This window comes from Halichondria panicea, chromosome 11, assembly GCF_963675165.1.
Source record: "Halichondria panicea chromosome 11, odHalPani1.1, whole genome shotgun sequence".
NCBI lineage: Eukaryota > Metazoa > Porifera > Demospongiae > Suberitida > Halichondriidae > Halichondria > Halichondria panicea.
This window is the reverse complement of record NC_087387.1, coordinates 6,518,856-6,545,750: the sequence shown is the minus strand read 5'-3', so window position 1 is coordinate 6,545,750 and position 26,895 is coordinate 6,518,856. Positions and strand designations below refer to the sequence as shown.

Here is a 26,895-nt window from a genome sequence, read left to right as displayed (position 1 = left end):
TGTACACATGTATAATATAATTATTGTCAATATTTTGAGTTATTGCACAAATAAGCACTTAATTAGTAATTATAAAGACACAAAAATATATAATATTGACATCACATTTGTTGTGGACACAAAAACACACACACATGTACAATTAGTGGAATGAAATGAATAATGTGATTGTTGAGTTCAGAATCGCCACTTCCTGCTTCCCTTGTTCAGAGCTGTGACCTCCTCTTGCTTGAGCGTGTGTCTGTCCAGCATCTCTGCAAACTGTTCCTTCTTGCCTCTCTGTTCATGCAATTTCTTGATTTCATTCATGGCCGAAAAGTTCAATGTCCCATACTCCACAGAACTGTCCTCAACGACGACATTGTCTGGTTCTGATGAAAGATGCGACTGTCTCTTTGGTGTACTAGCAGCCACACAAGGTGGTAGCACTCCATCAATGATCTGGACTTCAGCGTACTGAGTTGGTATAAACGCCTCAACAGTCTCTTTGTGTTTCCTCAGGTCAACGTTCGCATAAGTACTGTTAGCAACTACTGGTGTTACTTTGATGTTTTGGTAGATGTCCCCTTCTGAGGGTTTCGTGGGCGTGTGTGAGGGTTGTGGAGGGGGCGTATTACCCCTGTGTGGTGCTGGTACACTCGGTAAGCTAGTTGAGAACACGTCCACTTCACCACGTCCGACACTGCCCTGGCGTTGGATGTTGGCATACATACTGTGATGTTTCGGAGCTGTACGGATATCCACATTAGCGTACATTGAGGGTGGAGCCTCGTTCTTATTGTAGTTCTCTACATTTTGCAAAGGTTCAGGTGACCTTTCTTTAGGGGCAACGTCACTAGATCTTCTTCCAAACAATCTCAGTATTGACGTCTTCTTTGGTGCCATTGGTTTGTCCTTCTTTCCATTTTTATTGCTGCTTGGAGAATCTTTGTTGATGGTTTTTGGTTTTGGTGGTGGGAGGGGCTTCTCCGGAAGTGGGCATGGTCTGGGGGAGTCACCTCCACTACTGGACACAGACTCTAGGTACTTGTGTTGCACTGATACTGTATCATACATGTGTTCGGTGACTTCTTCACTTTTGACTTTCTTGACTTTTTCACCTTTGACTTTCTTACGACGCTCTCCGCTACGAGGTGGTTTTGGGGGTGGTGTGCTCATGCCAGGAAGAGGCGGAGTTACTACACCAGACGAAACAGAACTCGTATCGCCATTATCTGACGGTGAGCTAACAGAGTCTCGTGGAGTTACAGAACGTTCGTCAATTTCAACCAATGAGGGGGAACGAGGAGGCGTAGGTATTGGTATCCGTGGTAACGGGATCTGCTTACGACTTGGGGGTGGTGGTGTTAGTTTGAGTGGATCGTTATATCCCCTGCGTGGTTGTAAGTTGTCAGAACCACGTCTTGCTCTGGAGTTAGCTCTTCTCTGTTGAGTGAGAGCTGAATCAACTAGTGACAGATTTGAACTGAACATGTCCGTGGTTTTCTTGGGTCCACTGACACTGAGGATGATGGCCTCGTGAATATCGGCTGCTCTGGGACAAGAGAATGCATACAATCCCTCCCCTCCTGGACATCTCCTCCCGGCCTCAAATGAAAACACATGTCCATCACAACCATACCGGCGCAAGTACCGCAGCGGCCAACGCCACTTCTCCTCAGTGATGTGGTCAATATAAATGAGATCCAATTGTGTAACTTCAAGTGTTCCTTTCCCAACCTCCTTCAAATCATCGCTGATATTGACAACCTCAAATAGATTGCGATTTAGATCCATAGCTGATCGAGCACGTCGTAGAAATGAGTTATTTCGCTGGAAGCCATCGTGTTGTCCATCATCCTCTGAGTTGCGCAGTGGTACTTTAGTGACTCTAGCTTGTTCCATGGGTGGAGACGCTAGGTTCATTACACTGCCTGAGAAGTTATTAGATTGCTTGCGTACCAAATCTTGTATATCTGCGGCACGGTGGGTGGCAAAACGAAACACCCCACCACCGCCAGCACATCGCTCACTAGCGTCAAATGTGAATCGATTTCCTTCATAGCCATAACGACGGAGGAATCTGATTGGCCAATGGTATTGCCGCTCATTGCTGCTATCAGTGAATATGATATTGTGGTCAGTGATTTCCATGAGACCTTCTTTGGAAGTGTTGGGGTCGTCAGTCAGACTGCGTACAGGGAACTGGTTGTTAGGGAGACTCCATAGCGACGTACTTCGACCCATTGTACGCCCGTTAGTGGGCGTTAAATTGTCGCCTTTAGCGGTAGGAAAGACGTCAGTATCAGGGGAAATCCTTTTCCCCTTCAGCAGGTGTTTATTAACCACGCTCTCCAGATATGGTGCGTGAGGGGTAGAGAAGATGTACACACCAGCGCCAGTGGGGCAGTCTCGACTGGTTTCTATGGTGAAGAGTTTTTCTCCATTGCTACCGTACTTCTGAATGTGGGTTAATGACCAGGTGAATTTTAAATCGTTTTCGTCGATGTATATAAGACTTGTAGGTGTGGCCTCGAGGGTGCCTTCGTTTTGGATCTGGTTGTCATGAGAACCAACAACGGAGACTTTGAAAACTGCACTGTCTGGTGATGCTTGTCTTGACATGTTGTATTACCTGTGGAGTGTGTGGGTGTGTGGAGTGGGTGTGTGGAGTGGGTGTGTGGAGTGTGTGGGTGTGTGGAGTGGGTGTGTGTGAGCACTTGCTACAGATAAACGAGCATACAAACGACATAACAACTACACAGTCACCACCTACACACAGTCACCACCCACACACAGTCACCACCCACACACAGTCACCACTCACACAATACATAGTTGGACAAAGGCTTGCAATGCAATACAACCACTGCATGTAACCATATAAAATTATACTAGCTATGGACACTCAGCTATGGGCACTCGACTATGGACACTCAGCTATGGGCACTCAGCTATGGACACTCAGCTATGGACACTCAGCTATGGACACTCGACTATGGACACTCAGCTATGGACACTCGACTATGGACACTCAGCTATGGACACTCGACTATGGACACTCAGCTATGGACACTCATTGACGTCACTACAAGTCACTATTATAGCATGCCAACACACCCGCTAGTACGTCATGCTAGTAGCCAGGGAGACTAACTCTTTATGACCTTGGCAGACAGTTAGTGTACAGCATCTGCTAGCAAAGTGGGTCCACTTAGGACACTAATTAAACAAAACACTCACCCACACACACACACAGAGCATCATACAACCAGCTCACTTGAAATGCAAACCTTAGAAAACATAAGTCAACCACTAGCTACAGTGTACACAGTGGGACCACACTATAGGCTCTGTAAACTAGCTACAGTGCACACAGTGGGACCACACTGTAGGCTCTGTACACTAGCTACAGTGCACACAGTGGGACCACACTATAGGCTCTGTACACTAGCTACAGTGCACACAGTGGGACCACACTATAGGCTGTGTACACCAGCTACAGTGCACACAGTGGGACCACATTCTATAGGCTCTGTACACTAGCTACAGTGCACACAGTGGGACCACACTATAGGCTCTGTAAACTAGCTACAGTGCACACAGTGGGACCACACTATAGGCTCTGTACACTAGCTACAGTGGGACCACACTATAGGCTCTGTAAACTAGCTACAGTGCACACAGTGGGACCACACTATAGGCTCTGTACACTAGCTACAGTGTCCACAGTGGGACCACACTATAGGCTCTGTACACTAGCTACAGTGCACACAGTGGGACCACACTATAGGCTCTGTACACTAGCTACAGTGGACCACACTATAGGCTCTGTACACTAGCTACAGTGGACCACACTATAGGCTCTGTACACTAGCTACAGTGGACCACACTATAGGCTTAGGCTCTGTACACACTAGTCTACGCAAGTGTCTGCTTTTTGCTTTCTTTAAAATGGTTCTTGATTGTATATATTGAAGGTGCATGTGTTTCGTACAATTCAAAACACGAGAACAAGTTTTGGTAACCAATATCCTAATATAGCCCGGGCCAGCCTCTCCTGTACTGCGTGTAGTTGCAACACATGCTCTGCTAGTCTCAGTGTCTGGTGGACAACACAACCTCAAGCATGTCATCTAGTTTGCTAGGATTAGCGTTTCCCAGAAAACACACCACAATCCTGTGCATGCATGGAAATGCCTTATACATGATATTATTATTGAGAGCTTGTAACAAGCATCTGGTACATTCCTTGCAACAATTGGTACAATCAGATCATTATCAAGTGAGTCAGCTGTTGGGCATGTGGCGGAAGCTGTATTGTACTAGCCTCTTCCATAACAGCTAGGCCCACTAGCCTCTACCATAAGAGCTAGGCCCACTAGCCTCTACCATAAGAGCTAGGCCCACTAGCCTCTAGGCCCACTAGCCTTCACCGTAACAGGACCACTAGCCCCTAGGCCCACTAGCCTCTACCGTAACAGGACCACTAGCCCCTAGGCCCACTAGCCTCTACCGTAACAGGACCACTAGCCCCTACGCCCACTAGCCTCTACCGTAACAGGACCACTAGCCCCTAGGCCCACTAGCCTCTACCGTAACAGGACCACTAGCCCCTAGGCCCACTAGCCTCCACCGTAACAGGACCACTAGCCCCTAGGCCCAACTAGCCTCCACTGTAACAGGACCACTAGCCCCTAGGCCCACTAGCCTCTATCGTAACAGGACGCTACTACTATACTGAAGGGTTCAGCTGATACAGAGTTGTGGTATGTACAGAATGCACTTATGGTGGTCAACAAGAATGGGGTCACTATCATCATACACAGAGAGCATTCCAATCACGTAACAACAGGTAGTATAACAAAAGTCCATTTGCAGGACAAATGAAATGGTTTCAGTCTTCTAGCTGCCAAGGTCTGGGTGAGGCCCCCTGTGCAGCCTACCATCTGCTGGCATGCACTATAAAGTGCTGCATGTCACATGTTGTGTGAAGCCTGTGATGACATGCACACCCGGGTCAGGTGGGTCAGTTGTGGTGAGGAGTCAGCTTACACTAGCAAACACACCAGTCTATTGATCTCTTTAAGTTAAGGTATATAATAAACAGTCCACTTTAGATGAGGTGTATAACTATACTAACAGCCACTCTAAACTACACTGTCACTACATGAGTGCTTACTGGCCCACAGTGATGCATGGTTGAAAGTGGTTGTCAGCTCATTGATAATTAATGCAGTCTTCAAGTATCATTTTACACTTAGCTAGAACAAACACGGTTGACCTTCTGGTATGCACTGTACACACTAACCCTTACATAGAGGCCTAGCTATGCACTGTACACACTGAGTACTGCGTATTCCTAACATGCTCACATAATGAGCTCTCCACTTGAATGAGTAGCTATGTATGTACTGGTATTGGTTGCTTTGATCTGTCAGTAAATGCTTCTAGCTGACACTAGATATAGAACTTGAACCACCTGACACTGAGGTTACAAGAGAGGGGGATGTGTGTGCATGTAAGGAAGGAAGGAAGCAAAGTCTTCCTAGTATTGACTAGTATGCAACAAGGAAATTGTGGGGTTTAATGGTCCAATTTGTCAACGTCACATCTGTTTCAGTACCTCACAACAACACTACTAAGACCTCTTGTACACAGCATTGAATACCTACTAGTTGGTCAGGACAGTCCCTTATTTGCTAACTTCAAACTATTGTCAATACTATTACCTCAGCAGCTAGTAATGTCTCGCATGAAATCAGAGCAATACAGCACACTGGGGGGTCAACACAAGCCTCTAGCACACTGGGGGGGGTCAACACAAGCCTCTATCACACTATTGGTCAACACAAGCCTCTATCACACTATTGGTCAACACAAGCCTCTAGCACACTAGTGGATCAACACATAAGCCTCTAGCACTTAAGCACCCACTGTAACGAGTATGTACTCCCCCCCAGTATATGCATACTATGCTGGGTACTACGTATCTAAGCAAAACAATAGCTACAAACATTTGTTTAATACAAGCATACGCACACACAATCTACCAGCGACAGTCTCCATTATCTGACAAGCCACTGATTCATTGATTACCAGTAAAGCACTTGCTAGAAGAGGGCTCAGACTAAACAAGCCAACTATACAAGACATATACAAGGAAGCCTTATCTAGCACAACTCACCTCTATAATATCAAGCGAGCTCACATCGGCTATAGCTTTACTTGTTAGTCCACTCTATCGCTGCGTGCGCGTGTACGGGAGCTGGTATATGAACCTTGTTATCTCTGCAGTGGATCTATAAAGCTTCTTTCTCTGGCACTCAGACACCCCCACACTTGTGTCGGTGCCTTCCTAATCTGATTAGCGTCTGGCGATAATTACACAGGAAGTGCTCAAGATGCGATATTACGTAAATGCGTGGGTGGCTAAAACCACCAACGTTAATATAACTGTGCAATCCTTTTCACCTAAACTTGAAATGCAACCAGTTAACCTAACCTTATTAGAGACAAAACATAAGCCAAGCACTAGCTGCACAGTGGGATCAGGCCCTGTGCACTAGCTGCACAGTGGGATCAGGCCCTGTGCACCAGCTGCACAGTGAGATCAGGCCCTGTGCACCAGCTGCACAGTGGGACCAGGCCCTGTGCACCAGCTGCACAGTGGATCAGGCCCCTGTGTACCAGCTACACAGTGGATCAGGCCCTGTGCACCAGCTACACAGTGGATCAGGCCCCTGTGCACCAGCTACACAGTGGATCAGGCTTACACAGTGGGATCAGGCCCTGTACACCAGCTACACAGTGGTGGATTAGGCCCCTGTGCACCAGCTACACAGTGGATCAGGCTTACACAGTGGGATCAGGCCCTGTACACCAGCTACACAGTGGGATCAGGCCCTGTGCACCAGCTACACAGTGGATCAGGCCCCTGTGCACCAGCTACACAGTGGATCAGGCTTACACAGTGGGATCAGGCCCTGTACACCAGCTACAAAGTGGATCAGGCTTACACAGTGGGATCAGGCCCTGTGCACCAGCTGCACAGTGAGATCAGGCCCCTGTGCACCAGCTACACAGTGGATCAGGCTTACACAGTGAGATCAGGCCCTGTACACATACAGTAGTGGGTACATGTGATTTTTGCTGGTGAAATAAATGGAAACAGTTTACGAAATCAGATTATTAATGCTAGCTATAAATGTTTGAGTTTGGTGGCTGCATCTTTGTATGTGGGGTCCATGGATAGAGCAGCCTTGAATGCTTCAACAGCTCTCCTCTTATCCCCGGTGTCAGTGTAAGCCAGTCCCAGATGGTACAGGCCTTGGGCTGTTATGAAGTTGATATTAATGGCTGTTTGTAATAATTCTATTGCTGCCTTTGATCGACCTTGCCTCTGCAGATAGATGCCTTTGAGGTTGTACAGTTTACCATAGCTTGGGTAATTGGATAATGCTTGATCCACTAGTTCAACTGCATCACCATAGCGATCGTTATTTCGTAGAATTATCTTATCCAGTAGAAATTCCAGCGTCTCAATGACCTTTGTACCCGTAGAGTCTTGCTTACCCAGACGTATCGCAGTACGGAATGCCTACAAGAAAAACAATCTCAATTAATGTGCAGTAACTAATTTTCGTGATATTTATATAAACCACTAGTTATTATAATGTGTCCTGGAGGACTGCAATGATTGCAACAGAGAATTGTGGTTTTGCTGTCAGGCAAATCCCTGACTGCAAAAAATCATAAATGCATAAGATCTGCTCAGACTACACAGAGGCAATCTAAGCTAGTTCCACCTGTTTCACACACACCCACACACACACCCACACCCACACACACACACACACACACACACTGCACCTGTTCGGCTTCATCGTATCTCTTGAGTGCTTCCATTAAACCACCAAAGTTGGAAAAGCCCCTGGAATGCAGCGGCGCCTCTAACATAGTGCGACGATACAACTTCTCAGCAAAACTAAAGTTCCTTAATCTCCCGTGTTCAATACCCAGATTAGTCAGGAACACGCCATGTCTTGAGTTGACCTTCACCCCGGCACTGTACAGCGTTACGTTGCTCTCCCAGTCTTTATTACGTGTATAAGTCTTTGTAGCGAATGTAACTAGTAACAGAATGAAGGACAGCTTCAGTGTTGACCTCAGGATGATTGAGTTGAAGTGATTGTGCAGTTTCCATAGTCCGTGTGCTGCTAGTAGACATAGTCCCATGCTGGGCAGGTAGAGTACTCTCTCTGCTACAACAAACCCAACAGGGAAGAACAGGTTGGAGGCTGGCACGTACGGGAACACCAGCAGACTCAGACCAAACAACACTGTCCCCCATCGTCGGTAGAGGGCAAAGGTTGTCAAGCCAGTGAGTGTGAGTAGTGTGAGTAGTGTGTGTAGGTTGTGGGGGTGGGCGAGTGATAGTGTGAGGGGGACGGCACCAAAGCGCCAGTCTGCTGTGAGGGGGGAGGGGCACAGGGCTAACCAAGAGTTGACGGCTACTAGATGAGACCAACTCAACTGTCTCCATGGCCAGGAGAGGGACAGTGGAGGGTTGATGTTCCTATTAAGAGACAAGGAGAATCATTGGAGGCCATTTAAAGAGCTACAAAATACATCTATTAATTGTGAAATTGACAATCCTCACTCAAGAACTCAATGTAGCTATCAAAAACGGACCATTTTTAACTAATAACAAGGGGGGGTAACACGTTGTGTTATAGACAACATTTTTCAGTTGGGAATCAACACAGTATTATATGACACCGCACACACACACCATATAAGGTAAGGGTACAATCATTGGTGACACACACGGCAAAGCCACAGCAGATATCATATGGCTTCCTCAAACCACACGCGCGACGAATTGACCATTTTTAGACATTACAAATACAAACGTACATTCAACAATTTACTCAAGTTACGAGCATTCAAAGCTTGCTATCAAAACGCCTGATTCAGAAAAACACCAAACAACTCTTATACTATCCTCCCGAAATGATCAAGGATTATTGTAGTACTATCAAAGAGCAACTAAATAAGATGTTCGAAAGTCAAATTAGCTCCAAAACAGGCCTTAGTTAGAAAATAACACCCATCACCCGAAAATGATCACTTTGGCCTGAAAGCCATAAGATACTTCAAAGGACATACTAATTGTGAATTTTTACGGGCATTTAAAGTTAGCTGACAATTTCAATTTGGCAATACTTTGGTTCTACACTAGAAACCTTCAACAATAATTACAGCAGACAAATAACTTACTCATGGAATATTTTGGGAGCTCCACCCACTAGTGTGATTCTGAGTACAAGGAGTGCCATGGTAACAGTTGCTATGATACACATCCTCTTAACGAATGCAGGGAACCAACTAGGAAGACTCTTGCGATTGGAGAATATCGAGTGGAGCAAGTGGACCGTTGAAGAGGGAGTGTTCTGTACAAGGAAGTTCTGAGCATTGTAATAATTAGCAATGTTAAATATAGTGGTCGGGTAGTGGGACACTTAGATACCTCATGCACATGATCTAACTGATTTATATATCACTTTTCATTGGCTAACTAGAGCTAGCAACATGACATCATTTGTATCCTCAAGCAATCTATACCGTACGTATAGTGGGTAAGTTTTGTGGGGTAAAAAATTCGTTCAACTCGAGAAATGGTAGTTTTCGTGAGTAAAAATTTCGTTTAGTCTCGTGGCTGCACGGCATTCCTACGTTCAGATAAGCCACGCCTACGATAAAATTTCGTGGAGGTCAGCCTGCCCACGAAAATAACGAATATTTTACCCCACGAAAATTACCCGCTATACGGTATTTACTGGGAACTATAGCCTAGCTGCTAAATACAGTTACTGGGAACTATAGCCTAGCTGCTAAAACGCACTTATTTGAAAGGCTAAGCTTTCAGAAAACCATGGACGTTGGATCAACAGCACTAAACTATGGCTGTTGAAATAATGTTCAACCGCAAATCCCCCCCCTCCCCGTGTTTAATCCTCCCCCCTGTTTAATCGACAGTTCAGGGACTCTTTCAGCTGCCATAACTTGAATTCTGTGGATCCAATTTCAACGATAATATGATTTTCTGAAAGTGAGACCTTTCAAATGGTGTCATCAAAGTTCGTATTTGATGATAAAAACTATTTGCCAATTTGCCGATACCGTGAATAATAATAGCCCATGGTCCGAGGCAGAAAAAGACGAATTATGGCCCCTGACAAAAATTTATGTTGGATTGAAACACATCATTTGAAAGTCTAAGCTTTCAGCTTTTGGACATCGAATCAACACTCAAGTGGTTAATTGCACAGAATAGCCAGTGTTGACACCGCTTACCCTGTGTTGAATGAAGAGGTCATGTACAGTGCAGACTGCTACCACGGTAACACCTTGCTCCTTACTGAGCACAGAACACACCATGAGACACACGCTCACACCCACCCACCGCATTCCTGCAACACAAAGAGTGGTGAGTCATTGACACTCATGCAGTGGGTGGATAGTCGAGGTGCTGGTAGACGCAACTAAAAATGCAATTTATAATAACCTGGTATATAAAACGAATTTCCTCATATACTAGTATATAATGTGCGGGCATTCCCCAAATTATTTTAGTAAGCGTACTAATTCTACAAATTATAATTGAGCAAAAACACACAATCACACAATTATGTGACAATGTAAATTATGGACAATGTAATAAAGATGCAGTTGTGAGATTATTATAATTACATCTCATCCCCACCCACCCCCCACCCACCCCACCTACCCACTCACCCCCACCCACCCACTCATCACTCATCACTCACCGCGAGTGTAGGCTCTGTGGTAGGCCATGAATGAGAGACTGAAGAATATTGCAGAGAGCAGCTCAGTCCTCCCAACCAGACCAGCTACCTACATGTGGGTGTGAGTGTGGTGTGTGAGTGTGGTGTGTGGGTGTGGTGTGTGGGTGTGAGTGTGGTGTGTGGGTGTGGTGTGGGGTGTGGGGGGGGTTGAAATATGCATCACATTATACACAAATGCACTCCGGTGTACAGTGATGTGTGCCCAGGCTGTTCTCAATCCTCAACACACAAATTTGCCTCTTCTATGTATGTAGTAAACTATAGGCCTAAAGAGGTGTTATTTTAGACCACCACCACCGACCAGTGTGAGCACGTCCCTGTGTGTATAGTATTAGGAACATTAATTTTAGATATACACTCACAGCCTCAGTGTGTATGCATGGACACTCACAGCCTCAGTGTGTATGGGGTGGACTGCAAAGAGGAGTCCTGCTATCAGTGCTGGCCACACTTGACTGCAGACTAGACTGACCAGGTGAACGTACAAGTAACACACGACTCCATGAAGGAGAATGTTGACCAAATGATAGCCCATGGGCTCCAACTCGGCCATCAGATAGTTGAGTCGGAACGTGGCCACACACAGAGGACGATATGACTTGTGGCTGGTTGGGTTAGTGATAACAGTACCCCAGAAATCATGATAAAATAAATCGATCCAGTTCGCCTGTGGACGGAGATCTCTATTCTTCATGATGGCAGGTTCGTCATCATACACAATGCCGCAGTGCAGAGTGTTACTGTACACTAGAGTACCCACTAGCATACACAGCAAGCCAGCCAGAGAGAGTTGAGACCTGGAGGAGGACAGCATTCTAACAACATCCACAGTCCAAGAATCCAAACACCTTGATCACTGGACCATGAAGCACACTATGTGGTTGCACTAGGCTGTCTTCACTGCATGAACTGCGCATGCTCAGAAGAAACTATGGAAGTTAGCTTGCAACTGTGGAATGCACACAAGCATAGTATCAATTTCACAACTTGACAAGGTTTCTGAGTATTGCATGCTTAGAGAAAGCCACCGGACGACAACACACAGACTCAGGTATGCAGCACACTACCCAGAAACCTGTGTAGGAGGCTCAGATGAGGTTAACCTTAGATGATGTCCCAATATCAAAATTACAATCTCAAGCCCAAATTATTCTAGCTCAGAATGAAGTTGCATCAGTATGCAGCAGTGCTCTCTGCCTCAGTAGGCGTTCTGGTGTATCTCAACAGTCTGGACTGTGGTCTGTGTTTTGATGATGAGAGAGCAGTTATTCAAAACAACGATATCCGACCAACTGTTCCTTGGAGCAATTTACTGTGGAATGATTTCTGGGGAGTTCCTATGGCAAGTGGAGATAGTCACAAGTCATATCGTCCTCTGTGTGTGGCCACGTTCCGACTCAACTATCTGTTGGCCGAGTTGGAGCCCATGGGCTATCATTTGGTCAACATTCTCCTCCATGGAGTCGTGTGTTACTTGTACGTTCACCTGGTCAGTCTAGTCTGCAGTCAAGTGTGGCCAGCACTGATAGCAGGACTCCTCTTTGCAGTCCACCCCATACACACTGAGGCTGTGAGTTAGCACAGCTATATCATTATGTCAATGTGTATAAATAAATTATAAGTGTTAGTCTATTATCAGGTAACTGGGGTTGTAGGGAGAGCTGATGTATTAGCTGCCATGTTCTACACTGCCTCTATACTGGTCTACTATAAAGCTGCTCAGTCAAAGAATTCTACAGGTATAAAGTAATCATGCATGCTCCAGTACCATCACGATGTCTCACTGACAGGCTACCAGTGGCTAGCACTGAGCCTAGTGCTGTGCACATGCTCTGCTCTCAGTAAGGAGACTGGGATCACTGCAATTGCTGTGTGTCTGGCAATGGACTACCTTTTGATTCAGCAGGTAATAATCGTAACACTCTACAAGTTCTAGCTGAGGGTGGTTTGTTGTAAACAAGCTGTAGCTGAGGCTAGTTTGTAAGCACAGCCTCTCCCTCCCAGCTAACCGTGAGTGATGCCCTCAGGTTGCTCTCATTGCCTAAAGAACTGAAGAGCCATCACAAAGGGTTTCTGACCAGACTGTTTGTGCTGCTCAGTTACGTGGTGGGATTCATGTACATCCGACTCAGGCTCATGAAGGGTGGACCATCCTTTGGATAGTAAGTAGCAGCTGCGCTAAACAGTAACAATATAATTTTGTAACAAGATCATATAATTATATTTGGGTGATGAAATATATATTCAGCCATGTCATGCATGGATTATAGCCCATGATCAAAGGCCGAAGAATGACAAATTACGGCCCCTTCCAAATGTTGGAATTAAACTATCGTTTGAAAGGTCTCTTTCTAAATTTCAGAAAATTGTATATAGCTGTTGAAGATGTTCAACTACATGCATGCACGGCCCCCCCTCCGTTTAATCACAATATCTTTCAGCTGCCACAACTTGATTTCCGTGCATCCATTTTCATAATTTCCCCCCTCACAGTCAGTTGAACCCGGCGGTGTACTTGCCCACCCCGTACAGACAGATGCACTGGGCCTACCTCACCTCCTACCATTGCTGGCTGTTGTTAGTCCCCTCTCAACTCAGCCCAGAGTACGCCATGCACACCATTCCTCTCATCCAGAGCCTCGGAGATCCTCGTAATCTTGTAACACTGGTAACGTTCATAGCCGTGTGTTTATTAGTAATCTTTGCCCTCTACCGACGATGGGGGACAGTGTTGTTTGGTCTGAGTCTGCTGGTGTTCCCGTACGTGCCAGCCTCCAACCTGTTCTTCCCTGTTGGGTTTGTTGTAGCAGAGAGAGTACTCTACCTGCCCAGCATGGGACTATGTCTACTAGCAGCACACGGACTATGGAAACTGCACACCTCCTCACAGAAAACCATTAAAATCATATCGTTAATTGGACTCTCATTACTGCTATTGGCGCAAGCCTCAAAAACACTGCTAAGAAATCGAGATTGGAAGAATGAGATAACACTATTTTCTGCAGCTATTAAAACATTCCCCACGAATGCAAAGATGGCCCACAATCTTGCAGTGGAGTACAACCAAAATCCTGAGCTGAACCATCAAGCTATTCCATTGATGCAGTTAGCGGTATCAGTAGAGCCACTGTATTTGTCTGCAGTCTCTGACCTCGGCTACCTCCACCAGCTGGGAGAGAACTTCACACACGCTGAAGAGGTGAGGACATTAATTAGCGGTAATTAGATTAATCAATTATACAATTATTGATTTGTTCACCCACTCCCCCACACACCACACACACACACACACACACACACACACACACACACACACACACACACACACATACACACACACACACCCCCCCCCCACACACACACACACACCCTCCCCCCCACACACACACACACACCCTCCCCCCCCACACACACACACAGTTGTACAGACATGGCATTGAGCTTGTGTATGAAGCACTGGGTGGCAATCAAACTATTTCAGCTGACATTAAGAACCTCAAAATGTTCACCAGATACTCTAGATTATTGCGAAGACTGAACAGAATATCTGCAGCTGAAGGCATCCTCAGAAAGATAGTGAGTAAGATACCACCTGGAACACGCTACCCTAGTGTGTACACTGAGTTTGCCGAGGTGCTAGTTGAACTGGACAGCACACAAGAGGCTGTGTTATATAATAACAAAGCTTTGGCTCAGGACCCACGTCACGTACAAGCTCATATCGTCATGGCGAAGATGAGCATGAAACAACAAGGATCCACACGGCATGCTGAGAAGTTATTAAGAGAGTTCATTGAGAAGCTCGGATACAAGAGCCAGTTGGTGTACGAACTAGCGTCTGTACTACAGGCTGGTTACCATGACAATGAGTACAAGCTAAAAGAAGCAGAAAATCTGTAAGTGCTAATTTCCCAGCCGCCCACACATTTCACTACCCGCCCCCACACACACACACACGCCCACACAGACTAAAGATGGTACTGGAGGTCCAACCCACTAACGTTGATGCAATGCACAGACTGGGATTAGTGTATTACTCTCTCAAACTATATCCAGCAGCCCACACTACGTTACTCAGAGCCGTCGAGAAATCGCCCAATCACGTTGCAGCGTTGTACGACCTTGCACGACTGTACGTTGAAGCTGGCGATTGTGATAAAGCCAACGAGCGAATAAAACAGCTCCTTCAGTTGGACCCTGATCACACACAGGCCAGCGTGATGAGGGACAAGTGTGTATAGTCTTATTGTTAGGAAACAATGCAAGTGTTGTATTGGCTGTTTTGTTATTCAAGTTCATTTCAGTTTTAGTTTCATTATTCTCATGCAGTAATATTACAGGTTCATGTCATATGGGCAATCATGTAACAACCATCATCGTGTACATTGATCAAACTACACAAATTAAACACGCTCAATAAAAACAAACTGTGTAATAAAAACCTAATATAGTGTCCAGTGTATTATTAAAGTGTCAGGAGGACGATATTGAGAGGACGTCTGTGTCTCGAACATTTGATCTCAGTCTAACAATACCAGAGCCCTGTGTGTGTGTGGGGGGTGGTGGAAATTGAAAGAAATCATCTAAGTTAGCTACAAAACAGGCCTGATTGATTGTGAAAATGTACGCATAGATAGCTAAGGACTACTACATAATTATAGGCACTTATTTACGGGCAACTGTAGCCATGCAGCCTCACCTCGTTGAGTTGGCTGTAACCTCGTGATGTGGCAGTCCTCAGAGATTGCTTCCTGCGTGCGAATGGCACCACACACACATACCCAGTGAAGACAGGCATGCACACGAACACCATCACCAGCATACCGTACACTATAGCCTGCAGTGGAGGCAATAAATAACAACACAGTAGGCCAGCCTGCAGTGGAGGCAATAAATAACAACTAGTAGGCAGCCTGCAGTGGAGGCAATAAATAACAACTAGTAGGCAGCCTGCAGTGGAGGCAATAAATAACAACTAGTAGGCAGCCTGCAGTGGAGGCAATAAATAACAACACAGTAGGCAGCCTGCAGTGGAGGCAATAAATAACAACAAGTAGGCAGCCTGCAGTGGAGGCAATAAATAACAACACAGTAGGCGGCCTGCAGTGGAGGCAATAAATAACAACAAGAGGCACTCACTCCAATGAGAGCAGCATTGCGTGACTCATAGCTACAGGAGCACCTCAGGCATATCTCCTCTTCCTTGTCACCAGGCAGTGTTAGTTCACACGAGCTACAGTGGAGAGTGTTTAGTGAACAAGTTCTACATCACTATTCTGAGCTGTATGAATATTTAATTGGGTACTTCATATGAAAATCTGCACCAATGAAAACTACCCGCTATAAGCATTCTGTAGCTCTAGACAAGGCCTGTCACATGACATGCTCTGATGATATTCGTGAGGCTCTCACCATTCCTCACACCCACGTACCACCCACTCCACACACCATACACACACCCACTCCACACACACACCCACCATTCCGCTGGTTCGTACACCTTCCTCGTGAACAGAGTGGTGTTGTAGTAGTCAGTGTAGTTGAGATTATGAGGGCAGATACAGATACACCGACTCTCAGCTATCCAACCACTCGTAGCATTCTCAGGGATGGACGCAAATAACACTGGTGTTATAGTCTGTGTGTGTGAAGTGGGGGGGTGAGTGTAATGTGTGTGTGTGTGTGTGTGTGTGAGGGGGTGGTGGTGTGAGTGTGTGTGTGTGTGTGTGTGTAGGGGGGGGGTGAGTGTAATGTGTGTGTGTGTGTGTGTGTGTATACACATACACAGGTATAGACATGAGATCTGATATGTACTTGTGTATACGTATGGAGATGTTTACAGTTGGTGTTCATTAATTAGAACAAGATACTAGACACTCACATTGAGAATGCCCAGAGCTAGGAAGCCCAGGACCACCTGCACTAGTAGCGTCCATCCTAACACATCCTTCAGAGTATTGCGGATACACTCGACATTAGACATGGCTGGCTAGCTAGCTTCTAGTTCTCTTGATGGTGGGGGTGTGGTGACATTCAGTCTCCGCCCATCCATTAACTATTTATTTCGTGGCCGCAGCTTTACCTCGAGGTAACTGGCACATCACCTTTGTGAGATATATGAAAACAGCCCATGCTCGTGGGTACACAGGGGCAGGGCAGGGGACGGACATAACACACCATTGTACACATGCAGTCATAATATAAAGTCATCATAATAATTATTATGTATCAGTACAGCAAATAAATAAATGTAACACATTAAAAAGTACTTTCTCTTCCCTCAATACTAATGTTGTTGTTGCCCTTAGCAACGGGGCTCCTCAATTCACCATCCAGCTTGTCGTCAACGTCATCAATGTCGTCGTCTTGGTTACCAGCGTCATGGTGACCATTGTCAGTGCCATTGCCATGGTGATGGTTACGCATCTCCACTAGCTCTTGCAGCCCACCCTCCCCTATGAGGGAGGTCAGCACGTTGGCACACTTCTCCTCGTCTGTCAGGAGCGTCCAGTTCCTTATCTCCTCAGGGAGACGAATCTGCTTAGCCACATGCTCAACAGCTCTTCCTAAAGAGTGTGTGTGTGTGTGTGTGTGTGTGTGTGTGTGTGTATCATTAGCGGAGAATTGTGTGCAGGGTGAGTTAGGAACATTTCTACCAGAAAGCAATGAACACATGATTACAATAATTTGGACAAGCCTTAATTATTATAAAGCTACATTTGTGAAATTGTACAGACCCCTGATCAAGTAAGGCATCCTTGTAATTCAATATTCACATTTTTAAAGCTATAGAATACAGTCGGTGATCAGATATCAAAGCCAAGTGTGTGGGTGTGTGGGTGTGGGTGTACCTAATGAAAATCCTTTAGGAGCCAGTACAATATTGTAGGTGAGCAACACAACGATAAGAATCCCAGTTCCCTGATATATGCTGTATAACCGTGATGGAGCATCTTCTATGGTCTTGGAAATGGGCAAACTTGAGAACAGAGCAATCACAATCCCCTCATATAAAACAATAAATGGAGTCAGAATCAGCAAACCAAAAACAACAGTTTGTGTATTAAATGGTACACGTTCGATTTTAACTTTTCTAGTTCCGGGCAGAGCAGACGCAGATTGAGATCTATTGAAAATATTTGAACGCGATGGGGTTCGAAGTGCATACACCTTCCGTTCGTTACCCATTCGTCTGTGAAATGATCGAAACACGACACAATTGTAGAATTGTTGAAACAGGAAATAATTGATAGCAAATGTTATGAGGTAGGTGATGATAACACCGGCAGTATGAAATGGATCTGCTATCAGGGCTAGAATGATGTAGTGGAAATGGTTGGCAAAGCAGAGCAATGGTGCCACCATTATCGTGGACATTAACTTCTTTATCTTCTCTGATTCTCCTTTATTGCAAGGCTGGCGTTTTCTCCAGCGATACCAGAAGTTTTTGCAATCCCAATGGCAGCTTTTAATGAGCACAAACATGACCCACACAAACGCAGCAGTGTCCACTATCAAGCCAGTTACTGTGGAGAGGTAAAACGCCGCATGTCGATTATACACTAGGAAATCTCCCAGCACAGTCGCAACTAACGCCATAATATCCAGAATAAACACAAAGGTTGTGAAGAGGACAGATAATTGAACTAGAGCTGCCACTCTGGGATGGTTGGATTCATCCTCCAGCTTGGTCCACACTTTGTCTCCTAGCAACAGCTGCACAGGGTCACACAGCCACAGGCAGAAGAGAGTACAGATTGGAAACAGGATCAGAAAAATGTGCAACCACACTTTGAGGAAGTTGCTCTGCAGTACATCGTTATTGATTTCCTCAAATGAAGCTGCTATTGCAATATAATCATCGGAGATTCTCAGAGGGGCGGCTTCCAGGGAAATGGAGGCCGTAGAAGCATAGAGTTTCATCTGTGTGTGTGTGTGTGTGTGTGTGTGTGTGTGTGTGTGTGTGTGTGTGGGCGTGTGGTGTGGTGTGTGAGATCATTAGGATGCACTATATGCAATTAAGGATGTAAGTCAATAATAATATTATGAGTGAATAGCAGTATCACGTAACAAGGGCCATATCAATACCACCTCACAGGATATACATGTATAAATTCAAAGGAAGGATCGCAAATTACTTTAAATCCTCTAAGTTCTAACAACTTACCCGCTGAGTGAGCACTTCCATAAGCTCCTCCCCCAACCCCTCGCACTCTTGACTCAGTGAGAGCGTCACCTCCGTCTGTCTACGCGGCAAATTAGAGAAAAATAATGAAGTGTACTGAAATATCTCGAGCGGTTGAATCAGATAAAATTGTGATTCACTCCAAAACCACGTCTGATTGGTTCCATCAGGGTACGAATAATGGATCTTGATAACGACCGGGCGAGGGTCTCGAGGAGGGTAGAAAGTGCGAGTGATCTGATAGCGGTTCTTTACTCTGGATAGGAAGTCTCTCTCCAGTGAATGGAAACTGTTGTTCTGGCAGAAGTTGAGAGCATGCCCAGTGGAGAGGAATAGTGATGTAACAACAGCTAATACTAGTAACATCGTGTCTAGTGTAGTGTTGTGTGTGGGCAAGGAGTCAACATAAACTGTCAAGCTATCAATGTATTGTAACACGAGTACTCCTGATTGTAATAATAACAACGCTGCTACAGTAATACTAGCTACTGCTAACTCACCTAGCTCTTGAAACAACACTAGCCCAGCCGTATATAGCTAGCCCGTCAATGCAATGCAATAATATGCATCCGTATTAAAACCAAGCTAGCTACTGCATACAGGATGCATGCACTCAACTTTCACATTAGGTAAAGACCGCCTGTTCACATGTGATAAATAATATTCCACTGAGTAAAACAAAATAATGAAGACATAATAAATATATACACATACACACGTACAATAGTAGTGATCACTAATTGTCAGGTCTGTCCTCTCATTTGCTCAACACGAGATCCCTCATATCCGCCATACTTTGTTTGATGGTTTCAGCAAATTTCTTTGAGTTGGTATTTGGAGCACTATGGAAACTGGACACGTGGAAATAAATGAAATAATCTCCTTGAATAATGTACGAGACTCCGTAACCATCGGCAGCCACCTGTAGGGGGGCGTGGCAGTATATAACTTACTGTATATAACAGCTACAACCCTTCTCACCAAGCAAGCATAAAGGCTTATATTGGTCTCTCTCTAATAAGGTTGGCATTTCAAGTGAAGTGAAAATGTATGGTGGTAAATGTACTGAAAGGCTTTAGAGACACAAAAGATGATTAGAATGTAAACAGTGGATAAATACATTGTACATTGTTATAACATTGTGTAGGTCTTTGAAAGGCCTATTACTTTCGGGCCCAAAACTTTTGTTTTCGTGCAAATACACTTCAAATGCACTTCATGGTACATAGTCTAAACAACAGCTGGCATTAATATACACACATGATTCCATATGGAGCATTAATGCCGACCAGAACGTTTAAGAATTTTAAAATAAAGTCTACTAGCTACATCACGATCCTACATGCACAAAGTTAGTGTCAAATTTTCTGCTGATTGCAAAGGGTTCTCACCACCTATTCTAGTAATACAGTATCTCCACACGCAACCCACCGGTCCAAAGCCACCTCCTGGGCTAATCGTCTTAGGCATCTTGTTGAAATCAATCTTCCCAGTTTGCTGACCAGGCGTTTGACTAGTGGATAATTTCCACGGCTCTCCTAAGACTTTGGCCAGAAATGGAGACTCTAGTTTGAGATATCGAGACATAACGTAGAGGCAGAAGAGATGACGATCAACTCCTTTCCCAGTCATGGCTAGCTTGTAACTAAGGGCATGTCTGTCCACGGCAACACGGAGTAGACACTCCCTCTCCTCGTTCTAATTAAGGGAAAAGAGGGAAGGAAAACATTAGTCCGCTATATGGTCAAGAGCAAGGGGGAATTATTAGTACTAAGTAATTAGACACGCTCTGAGAAAGCATCCATACAAGTGTTGAGGTTCCTAATCCATTCACACACACACACAAAAACACTAGATTCCATTAGAAACGCTCTTTTGAAGGTAGCTAGGCTGCAAACAGTTAATGGAAAACCAGAAAGTAACACCACACACACACACACACCCACACACACACACACACACACCCACCCACCCACCCACACACACCCACACACACCCACACACACACACACACACACACACACACCCACACACACACACACACACACACACACACACACACACACACACACACACACACACACACACACACACACACACACACACACACACACACACACACACACACACACACACACACAACGTACGGATGCATTGGGGTCACACATGGCTCGTACAAAAGCCGTTGACTCCATGGTAACGGGACGGACTGTCTCCGTGCGTCCCTCCAGAAACAACCTCGTCATAGAAGCCTCGTAAGTGAGGCAGAAGTTGCTGTTGGAATCCTGTACACCGCAGAAATAAATTTCTAATCTCACTGCAAATAAGTAGCTATCATACACAGGGAGTGCCAATAAGTAGCTATCATACACAGGGAGTGCCAATAAGTAGCTATCATACAGAGGAAGTGCCCACACTGGTCAGTGGTGGTGCATGGATTGAACAAGCGCGATTCAATTTCTAGATCTCATTTTTCATTGGCTAACTAGAGCTAGCACACATGACGTGTATCCTCAGCGATTACCGAGGAACTATTATAGCTTGGTAAACCCAACTAGTGGGACCTACCAGCTCTACTCACACACACCTTGTAGTAGGCTAGCTGGAGGGCCATCTGGATGAAAGCATCGGGGCTGATCTTGCATTTCTTGATGTCTCCTTTGCCAAAATCACTGTGCTCTAGTACATACACATCAGTGTCTGCTATCTTGTCGAGGGCAAAGGTCAAAGCAGCGTCAATACGAGACACAGCCTGAGAGGGGGGGGGGTACAGTTACTAATAATGTAATTAAATTGATTATAGTAACAAGAACTAATTACCGAATATTATTGATTATTATTACCATCATTATATAATAGTTAGACACTGTTTAGGAAGTTTCTACATGATTTAGAAGCCCAAAGGGCTGGTTGTAGTATCCCGAACGTAGTGAGGGTTCTACTAGCCCTGAGGACTTCTAAATCATGTGGAAACTTCCTAAACAGTGTCTAAGCATTTTAGATCATAGCAACCATGAGTATTTAGCCAATCGGATTTGAATGTTCTTATCTAATCTTTGCTACATGATTTTCTATTGAAGTACATGATTTTCTAAATTGGATAGAACATTTCCTCTAACCAATCAGATTGCAGTATTTATGACAAACATGATCTAAAGCGCCATAAAAAATAGTGGAGAGACATTATTGCTACATGGGAAAAATAATATAACAACGAGTGGTCACCATCAACTTAGAGGATTGCAAAAAAGCTTGTTACAATAAGTATTTGTAATAATACTGTTACCTCTGTGGTGATGTCCCACTCTAGTCGCTGTGGTTTAGGGGGTGTGGTCTCAACACGACCCTTGCAAGACCCGTTCTCATGATAGCCAATGTTATGCTCCAAGTTACAGCAATACTCGAGTAGATAGCCCACGATGGGAGCATCCGCCCACGAGTGCTCGGCATTGATGCCAAACTATAGGAGGGAGGGAGAGGTTATATACACGTAACTATGGCTCTAATTACAGTAAATATTTCAATATTACGCTGTATTACTTATCAGGTTTCGAATGCGAGATTGTTCAATTCGATTCAAATTTGCAATTGCAAAACACTAGCAATCAATCAATGCTTGTCAGTCACAATCAATCAATGCTTGTCAGTCACAATCCATTAACCTCGCTCGCATTCCAAACCCGATATACGATATAGTTCTAATTACAGTAGGTATTTCAATATTACGCTGTATTAGATAATGGGCATGAGGTATCTGTGTGTGTCCCAAAGCCACCATATTTCATAGTTCCGTGTAAACACACTCAGTGGAATCTAATTAATTAATCAGGTGGAAGAGGCGAGGATAACGGCCGGGGTTGTTACTGACCCTTCCATTGTTGAATGTGACGAGTGTCAGTGACTTATCAAACCATCGTGAATGACCGCTGCCGTGGAGGAGGTCTTTACAGTATGAGGTGAGGCAATCTCCATCATCGCTACTCATGGAGGGGGAGTGCTCATCAAAGAACATCACAAAGGCAGCCTGTGTGTGTGTGGGTGTGGGTGGGTGTGGATGGGTGGGTGTGTGTGCGTGTGGGTGGGGGAAGTGTGTGTGTGTGTGTGTGTGCGTGTGAGGGGCAGAATAGTTGCCCTCTCTTTACCTTATCTATTGTTTCCATGGAGACCTTGTTGATGCCGCTACTAAAGTATTGCTGTCTAGTCTCTGCCCATGACTTCCTGTCCCATGCAGTGAGTGCAGCCAGATGCTCCTCCCCCCAGCTCACACTGCCCTCACCAGCATCAGCAAACACCGCCTCATACTGTCTGTGAGTGTATGCATGGCACGCACAGTACAAGTCAGCCGTGTTACGGTGCTCAAAGCAATCACTGATCTAAACAAACTTGTAAATTCTTCCTCGAAAATGTATCTATTAGCTGGAGTTTGGACGTTCCAATCACAGGCCTAACTTAGAAAAAAAAAGACTGAGGACTTATTTGTTCTCTAGAAAATGGACAATTTGGTCCGACAGTAAACGTCAATTTAAGCACACTGTGGGATAGACCTACCAAATGTAAAATGAAAATGGACAATCTCAACTAAGTTTTGTACAATCATACCATAATCAACACATGACTCACTGTTGTATCTCCGGTGGTGTGAACAGTCTCTTGGGTGTGGCCAGTTGAACTTTGTACCATCTTCCAGCCTTGTACACAACACAGTGGAGGCACTCGTTAGGAGTCACATGAGCTAACTTATCTGTGTGTGGGCGTGTGAAGTTTAGAGATTTAATAAATGTTTACTTTTTTGTTAAAATTGCTGGATTTAAACTTAGAACTTGTATCTAAAGCACACCATTGGAAAGGTAATTCTGAGAGCTATTGAATGCATCAATTAGTTTCAAAATTGGACAATCTGAACACAAATTACGGGCTCTCAAAAATAGCTACCAAAACGATTGAATTTATTGTGGAAACAGCACAAGGCTGTAAATAATTCTTGCTAGTGCACTGTACACTATAGCTAAGAGCCACACACGCCCACACACTCCCACACACCAGCCTCCACTCCTGGTATCCGTGTGGTCCCGAACACACGCTCGTACTGAGCCGAGCACAAGGGTACAAGGTCCAATACTACCAGAGGCTTGAGTCTCTCTCTCTCTATGTCCACCTTGAACCTCATGGTAGTGTAGGAGATCATGGCAGCACGTGCCACTGGTGATCTAGTCAAGTCATATGCCACACTGTCCTGTGTGTGTGGGCGTGTGTGTGTGGGTGGGCGTGGGTGTGGGGGTATGTGGGGGTAATGATGAACAGGTATTCTATACAGTGGATTGCAGTGCACTTGCAACAGAGAATTGCCAAACAGCAAAACCACAATTTAGATTTTGTTTGCAAGTCAAATTCCACTAATTATTATTCTACCGTAAAAAAATTAATACAGTATCATGAGTCAATAAATTAGAGTCTATAGTAACAACATTCCAGCTATCGTCAAGGTAACCATCTCTCCCTCTTGTTATACACTTACACAAGCATAGTAGTTGCTGTTGATCATGATGGAAGATCGTCCATACAGGTAGACGTAAGTCTCCCACCAGTCAGTCACATAGTTACTGGCCCACCATGACTTGAGGACAAGGTAGCGTTGCATCTTCTTACCTGGACCACTCTGTACAAGGAGAGACTACAATATACTGCAGTGATATCAGGTGGACCATGCAGTGATATCAGGTGGACCATGCAGTGATATCAGGTAGACCATGCAGTGATATCAGGTGGACCATGCAGTGATATTAGGTGGACCATGCAGTGATATCAGGTGGACCATGGGAGGCTAATAGATTGTAAATGACCCTAGGATACGTTTGAGCTATAAAAGACGAAAATTAATTGAGAATAGCCACCACTCGTGCCGGTTACTGATGTGTTAGAACTGCCCTAGCTATTTATTGAATGGTTTGGTTGTACCTTGAACTCTTCCACTAGTCCGACCATTTCCGTGTATTGTTCATCATCCAATAGTGGCCGCACAGAGTCCAGATACTGTGTGTGTGTGTGGGTGTGTGTGTGAGTGGAGTGGGCGTGTGTGGTGTGTGGAGGTCAACTCTCTCACCCTCTGACAAGTATCCTTGAGCGGTGGTACGGGTAGCCGTGGTAACGCCTTCTGGTAACTATTGAGCATTGGTTTGAAAGGTCCAGTGAGCATCGTCACTAGGAGAGCCCACACCTTGGTGACCACACTCTGCTTGCTATCATTATAGAGGGGAAGTATTTGGTGTTATAAAAACAATTCTCTGTATTGTTTGTATGAACTTTCACTAACAATAATATGGTTACTTAGAGCACACACACGCCCACACACACCCTCTTTCATCGAACATCCATCCCTGATAACACAGCAGTGCTTTGAGTGAGTAGCGTTGTATATAGGAGAGCAGTAACCATAGAAACACAGACTGTGTAACCAATAGCAACCAGGTGAGTACAGTCGGCAGTACATCACTGTAGGGAGTAAAATGATTCCCCTCATAAGCAAACAATGTCTGTTCATACAACCTTCTATGTCTCTATAAGGAAGTGAGGTGAAAATTGGTTGAACAAAGTGTAGACAATTAGACCAATCAACACTGCAGTAAGTGGACTTGTCATCAGACAAGGGTGTCAGTGTATAACCAGCATTCCCAGAACTCTGTGCCACAAAACACATGCTAGCAGGTGGACTAGAGTCTATTCATGCTTAGATAATGAGATTCATGCTTCAGCTATTAACCCCCTAGCCCAAATATCCTGTCATAAACCACAAGAGGTAGAGGAAGTCATGTGTAGGGGAAGTACTGGTGGTCTCTACAGAGAGGTCACACACACACACACACACACACACACACACCTTTGTCCACCTTGTATCCACGCTATGACACCATAAGAAGGGTCGTGGCCTATTGAGTATGCCCCTATGACTAGCGATATAACGAGCACCAGAGAGAGTGGAGATGCAGGGAACACTCCGCGTAGTAGTGTGTTTCGTAGTCGCAGATATCGCGATCGAAACAAACCCAGTAGAGATCTGAGAGCAGTCCTGATAGCATCACGATCAAAGTGCACATCAATACCCTCCTCTGTGACACGAAACTGAAATGCTACAGCTTGGTGGGCCTCAGCCATAGTAGTGGATATATATAGGCACACAGGCACACAGGCACACAGCTAGTACAGGCACACAGGCACACAGCTAGTACAGGCACACAGGCACAGGGTGGTAGAACTTATAGTGCTTGATTCTTGAGGTACGTGTGTCTTGATGTAGTGCGGTATATAGGTCAATCCTTCACTCTTGAATGTGTAGTCTTTCTTGTCTTGTACTTCACTTGATAAAGCAGCTAGCTACACGTAAATAATGATTACCATGGATATTGGGTTTCCTCTTCCTGCCTAGTATATTACGTATAGTAGCGCCTGTGGCTATTAAATTTGTGGCAATAAGTAAGTAAACAAAACGCCCACTTTTTTGAAGGCAATAAAGAAAAAATGAACAATTAAAGGCAACAAAAAAGAAAGGAGGAAAGAAGAAAACGAAAGAGAGGCAAAACACACACACACACATATACACCAGAGGATGTCATATCTCTCTCCAGGAGCTATCTCGTCAGTCCTTCAACGAAGATGAGGTTATCGCTGAGCTACAGAGTGTGACTGCCGACCTCAGCAAGTCTCGACAAGCCATCCCACAAGTGGTGGAGCTGGTGGAACTGTCAGAGCTCAACAGATAAGCGTTGGAGAGAGCTGCTTTGAACTCTGCCTCTAGTGGAACTCATGATAGCTTAGTGGTGACTGGAGCTAGTCCTGATTCTAGTGCAGAGTCGTGGGTGTGAGCCC

The 26,895-nt window shown here is 45.0% G+C and overlaps 7 protein-coding genes across 9 annotated transcripts in view; 1 reads left to right on the top strand and 6 right to left on the bottom strand.

The window, feature by feature from the left end:
• LOC135344131 (scavenger receptor cysteine-rich domain superfamily protein-like) overlaps positions 1-26,895 on the bottom strand; it is a gene marked incomplete in the record, with an annotated part of 804,697 nt that overhangs the window by 232,501 nt on the left and 545,301 nt on the right.
• Positions 3-6,332, bottom strand: LOC135344092 (uncharacterized). The gene is made up of 2 exons (XM_064541187.1): positions 6,167-6,332; positions 3-2,614 (listed from the first exon to the last, which is right to left on the bottom strand). Exon 2 carries the CDS (start codon positions 2,602-2,604, stop codon positions 178-180), a length of 2,427 nt encoding a protein of 808 aa, XP_064397257.1. The 5' UTR covers positions 2,605-2,614; positions 6,167-6,332; the 3' UTR covers positions 3-177.
• On the bottom strand, positions 7,117-11,753 carry LOC135344118 (protein O-mannosyl-transferase Tmtc3-like). Of its 2 annotated transcripts, none has more exons than XM_064541216.1 (6): positions 11,242-11,753; positions 10,812-10,899; positions 10,339-10,454; positions 9,262-9,449; positions 7,852-8,557; positions 7,117-7,579 (listed from the first exon to the last, which is right to left on the bottom strand). In XM_064541216.1, the coding sequence occupies exons 1-6, from the start codon at positions 11,662-11,664 to the stop codon at positions 7,181-7,183; spliced, it is 1,920 nt and encodes a 639-aa protein (XP_064397286.1). In that variant the 5' UTR covers positions 11,665-11,753; the 3' UTR covers positions 7,117-7,180. The 2 variants fall into 2 exon arrangements, with proteins under 2 accessions (XP_064397286.1, XP_064397287.1); XM_064541217.1 differs by having other exon boundaries at positions 9,262-9,434; positions 11,242-11,752.
• Positions 11,825-15,226, top strand: LOC135344105 (protein O-mannosyl-transferase TMTC3-like). Its single transcript, XM_064541200.1, has 7 exons — positions 11,825-12,420; positions 12,490-12,589; positions 12,641-12,756; positions 12,855-13,012; positions 13,344-14,049; positions 14,271-14,746; positions 14,818-15,226. Exons 1-7 carry the CDS (start codon positions 12,013-12,015, stop codon positions 15,089-15,091), a joined length of 2,238 nt encoding a protein of 745 aa, XP_064397270.1. The 5' UTR covers positions 11,825-12,012; the 3' UTR covers positions 15,092-15,226.
• On the bottom strand, positions 15,210-16,897 carry LOC135344228 (uncharacterized). Its single transcript, XM_064541429.1, has 5 exons — positions 16,732-16,897; positions 16,331-16,488; positions 15,990-16,083; positions 15,550-15,687; positions 15,210-15,392 (listed from the first exon to the last, which is right to left on the bottom strand). Exons 1-5 carry the CDS (start codon positions 16,831-16,833, stop codon positions 15,324-15,326), a joined length of 561 nt encoding a protein of 186 aa, XP_064397499.1. The 5' UTR covers positions 16,834-16,897; the 3' UTR covers positions 15,210-15,323.
• Positions 17,052-19,674, bottom strand: LOC135344128 (uncharacterized). The gene is made up of 4 exons (XM_064541249.1): positions 19,536-19,674; positions 19,018-19,406; positions 17,702-18,773; positions 17,052-17,416 (listed from the first exon to the last, which is right to left on the bottom strand). Exons 2-4 carry the CDS (start codon positions 19,399-19,401, stop codon positions 17,109-17,111), a joined length of 1,764 nt encoding a protein of 587 aa, XP_064397319.1. The 5' UTR covers positions 19,402-19,406; positions 19,536-19,674; the 3' UTR covers positions 17,052-17,108.
• On the bottom strand, positions 19,679-26,488 carry LOC135344097 (carnitine O-palmitoyltransferase 1, liver isoform-like). 2 transcript variants are annotated; one of them, XM_064541191.1, is made up of 14 exons: positions 25,910-26,488; positions 25,387-25,524; positions 25,136-25,271; positions 24,991-25,065; positions 24,551-24,706; positions 24,076-24,268; positions 23,656-23,776; positions 23,178-23,340; positions 22,904-23,059; positions 22,322-22,495; positions 21,623-21,787; positions 21,183-21,320; positions 20,467-20,733; positions 19,679-19,957 (listed from the first exon to the last, which is right to left on the bottom strand). In XM_064541191.1, exons 1-14 carry the CDS (start codon positions 26,182-26,184, stop codon positions 19,793-19,795), a joined length of 2,322 nt encoding a protein of 773 aa, XP_064397261.1. In that variant the 5' UTR covers positions 26,185-26,488; the 3' UTR covers positions 19,679-19,792. The 2 variants fall into 2 exon arrangements, with proteins under 2 accessions (XP_064397261.1, XP_064397263.1); XM_064541193.1 differs by having other exon boundaries at positions 24,551-24,691; positions 25,910-26,486.

Excerpts from the sequence above, each read along its gene's own strand:
- LOC135344092 (XM_064541187.1), bottom strand. The coding sequence starts at position 2,604 with ATGTCAAGACAAGCATCACCAGACAGTGCAGTTTTCAAAGTCTCCGTT.
- LOC135344118 (XM_064541216.1), bottom strand. The coding sequence starts at position 11,664 with ATGCTGTCCTCCTCCAGGTCTCAACTCTCTCTGGCTGGCTTGCTGTGT. Across the intron at positions 9,450-10,338 it reads ACCTCTTCATTCAACACAGG|AACTTCCTTGTACAGAACAC; the intron begins GTAAGCGGTGTC and ends TACAATGCTCAG. Across the intron at positions 7,580-7,851 it reads GATACGATGAAGCCGAACAG|GCATTCCGTACTGCGATACG; the intron begins GTGCAGTGTGTG and ends TTTTTCTTGTAG.
- LOC135344105 (XM_064541200.1), top strand. The coding sequence starts at position 12,013 with ATGAAGTTGCATCAGTATGCAGCAGTGCTCTCTGCCTCAGTAGGCGTT. Across the intron at positions 12,757-12,854 it reads ACTACCTTTTGATTCAGCAG|CTAACCGTGAGTGATGCCCT; the intron begins GTAATAATCGTA and ends TCTCCCTCCCAG. Across the intron at positions 14,050-14,270 it reads ACTTCACACACGCTGAAGAG|TTGTACAGACATGGCATTGA; the intron begins GTGAGGACATTA and ends ACACACACACAG.
- LOC135344228 (XM_064541429.1), bottom strand. The coding sequence starts at position 16,833 with ATGTCTAATGTCGAGTGTATCCGCAATACTCTGAAGGATGTGTTAGGA. Across the intron at positions 16,084-16,330 it reads GTGTACGAACCAGCGGAATG|CTCGTGTGAACTAACACTGC; the intron begins GTGGGTGTGTGT and ends TCTCCACTGTAG. Across the intron at positions 15,688-15,989 it reads GCAATGCTGCTCTCATTGGA|GCTATAGTGTACGGTATGCT; the intron begins GTGAGTGCCTCT and ends CCTCCACTGCAG.
- LOC135344128 (XM_064541249.1), bottom strand. The coding sequence starts at position 19,401 with ATGTTACTAGTATTAGCTGTTGTTACATCACTATTCCTCTCCACTGGG. Across the intron at positions 18,774-19,017 it reads TGGAAGTGCTCACTCAGCGG|ATGAAACTCTATGCTTCTAC; the intron begins GTAAGTTGTTAG and ends ACACACACACAG. Across the intron at positions 17,417-17,701 it reads TCCTAAAGGATTTTCATTAG|GAAGAGCTGTTGAGCATGTG; the intron begins GTACACCCACAC and ends CACACTCTTTAG.
- LOC135344097 (XM_064541191.1), bottom strand. The coding sequence starts at position 26,184 with ATGGCTGAGGCCCACCAAGCTGTAGCATTTCAGTTTCGTGTCACAGAG. Across the intron at positions 24,707-24,990 it reads GACTAGTGGAAGAGTTCAAG|TCTCTCCTTGTACAGAGTGG; the intron begins GTACAACCAAAC and ends AGTATATTGTAG. Across the intron at positions 21,321-21,622 it reads TCCAGCTAGCCTACTACAAG|GATTCCAACAGCAACTTCTG; the intron begins GTGTGTGTGAGT and ends TGCGGTGTACAG.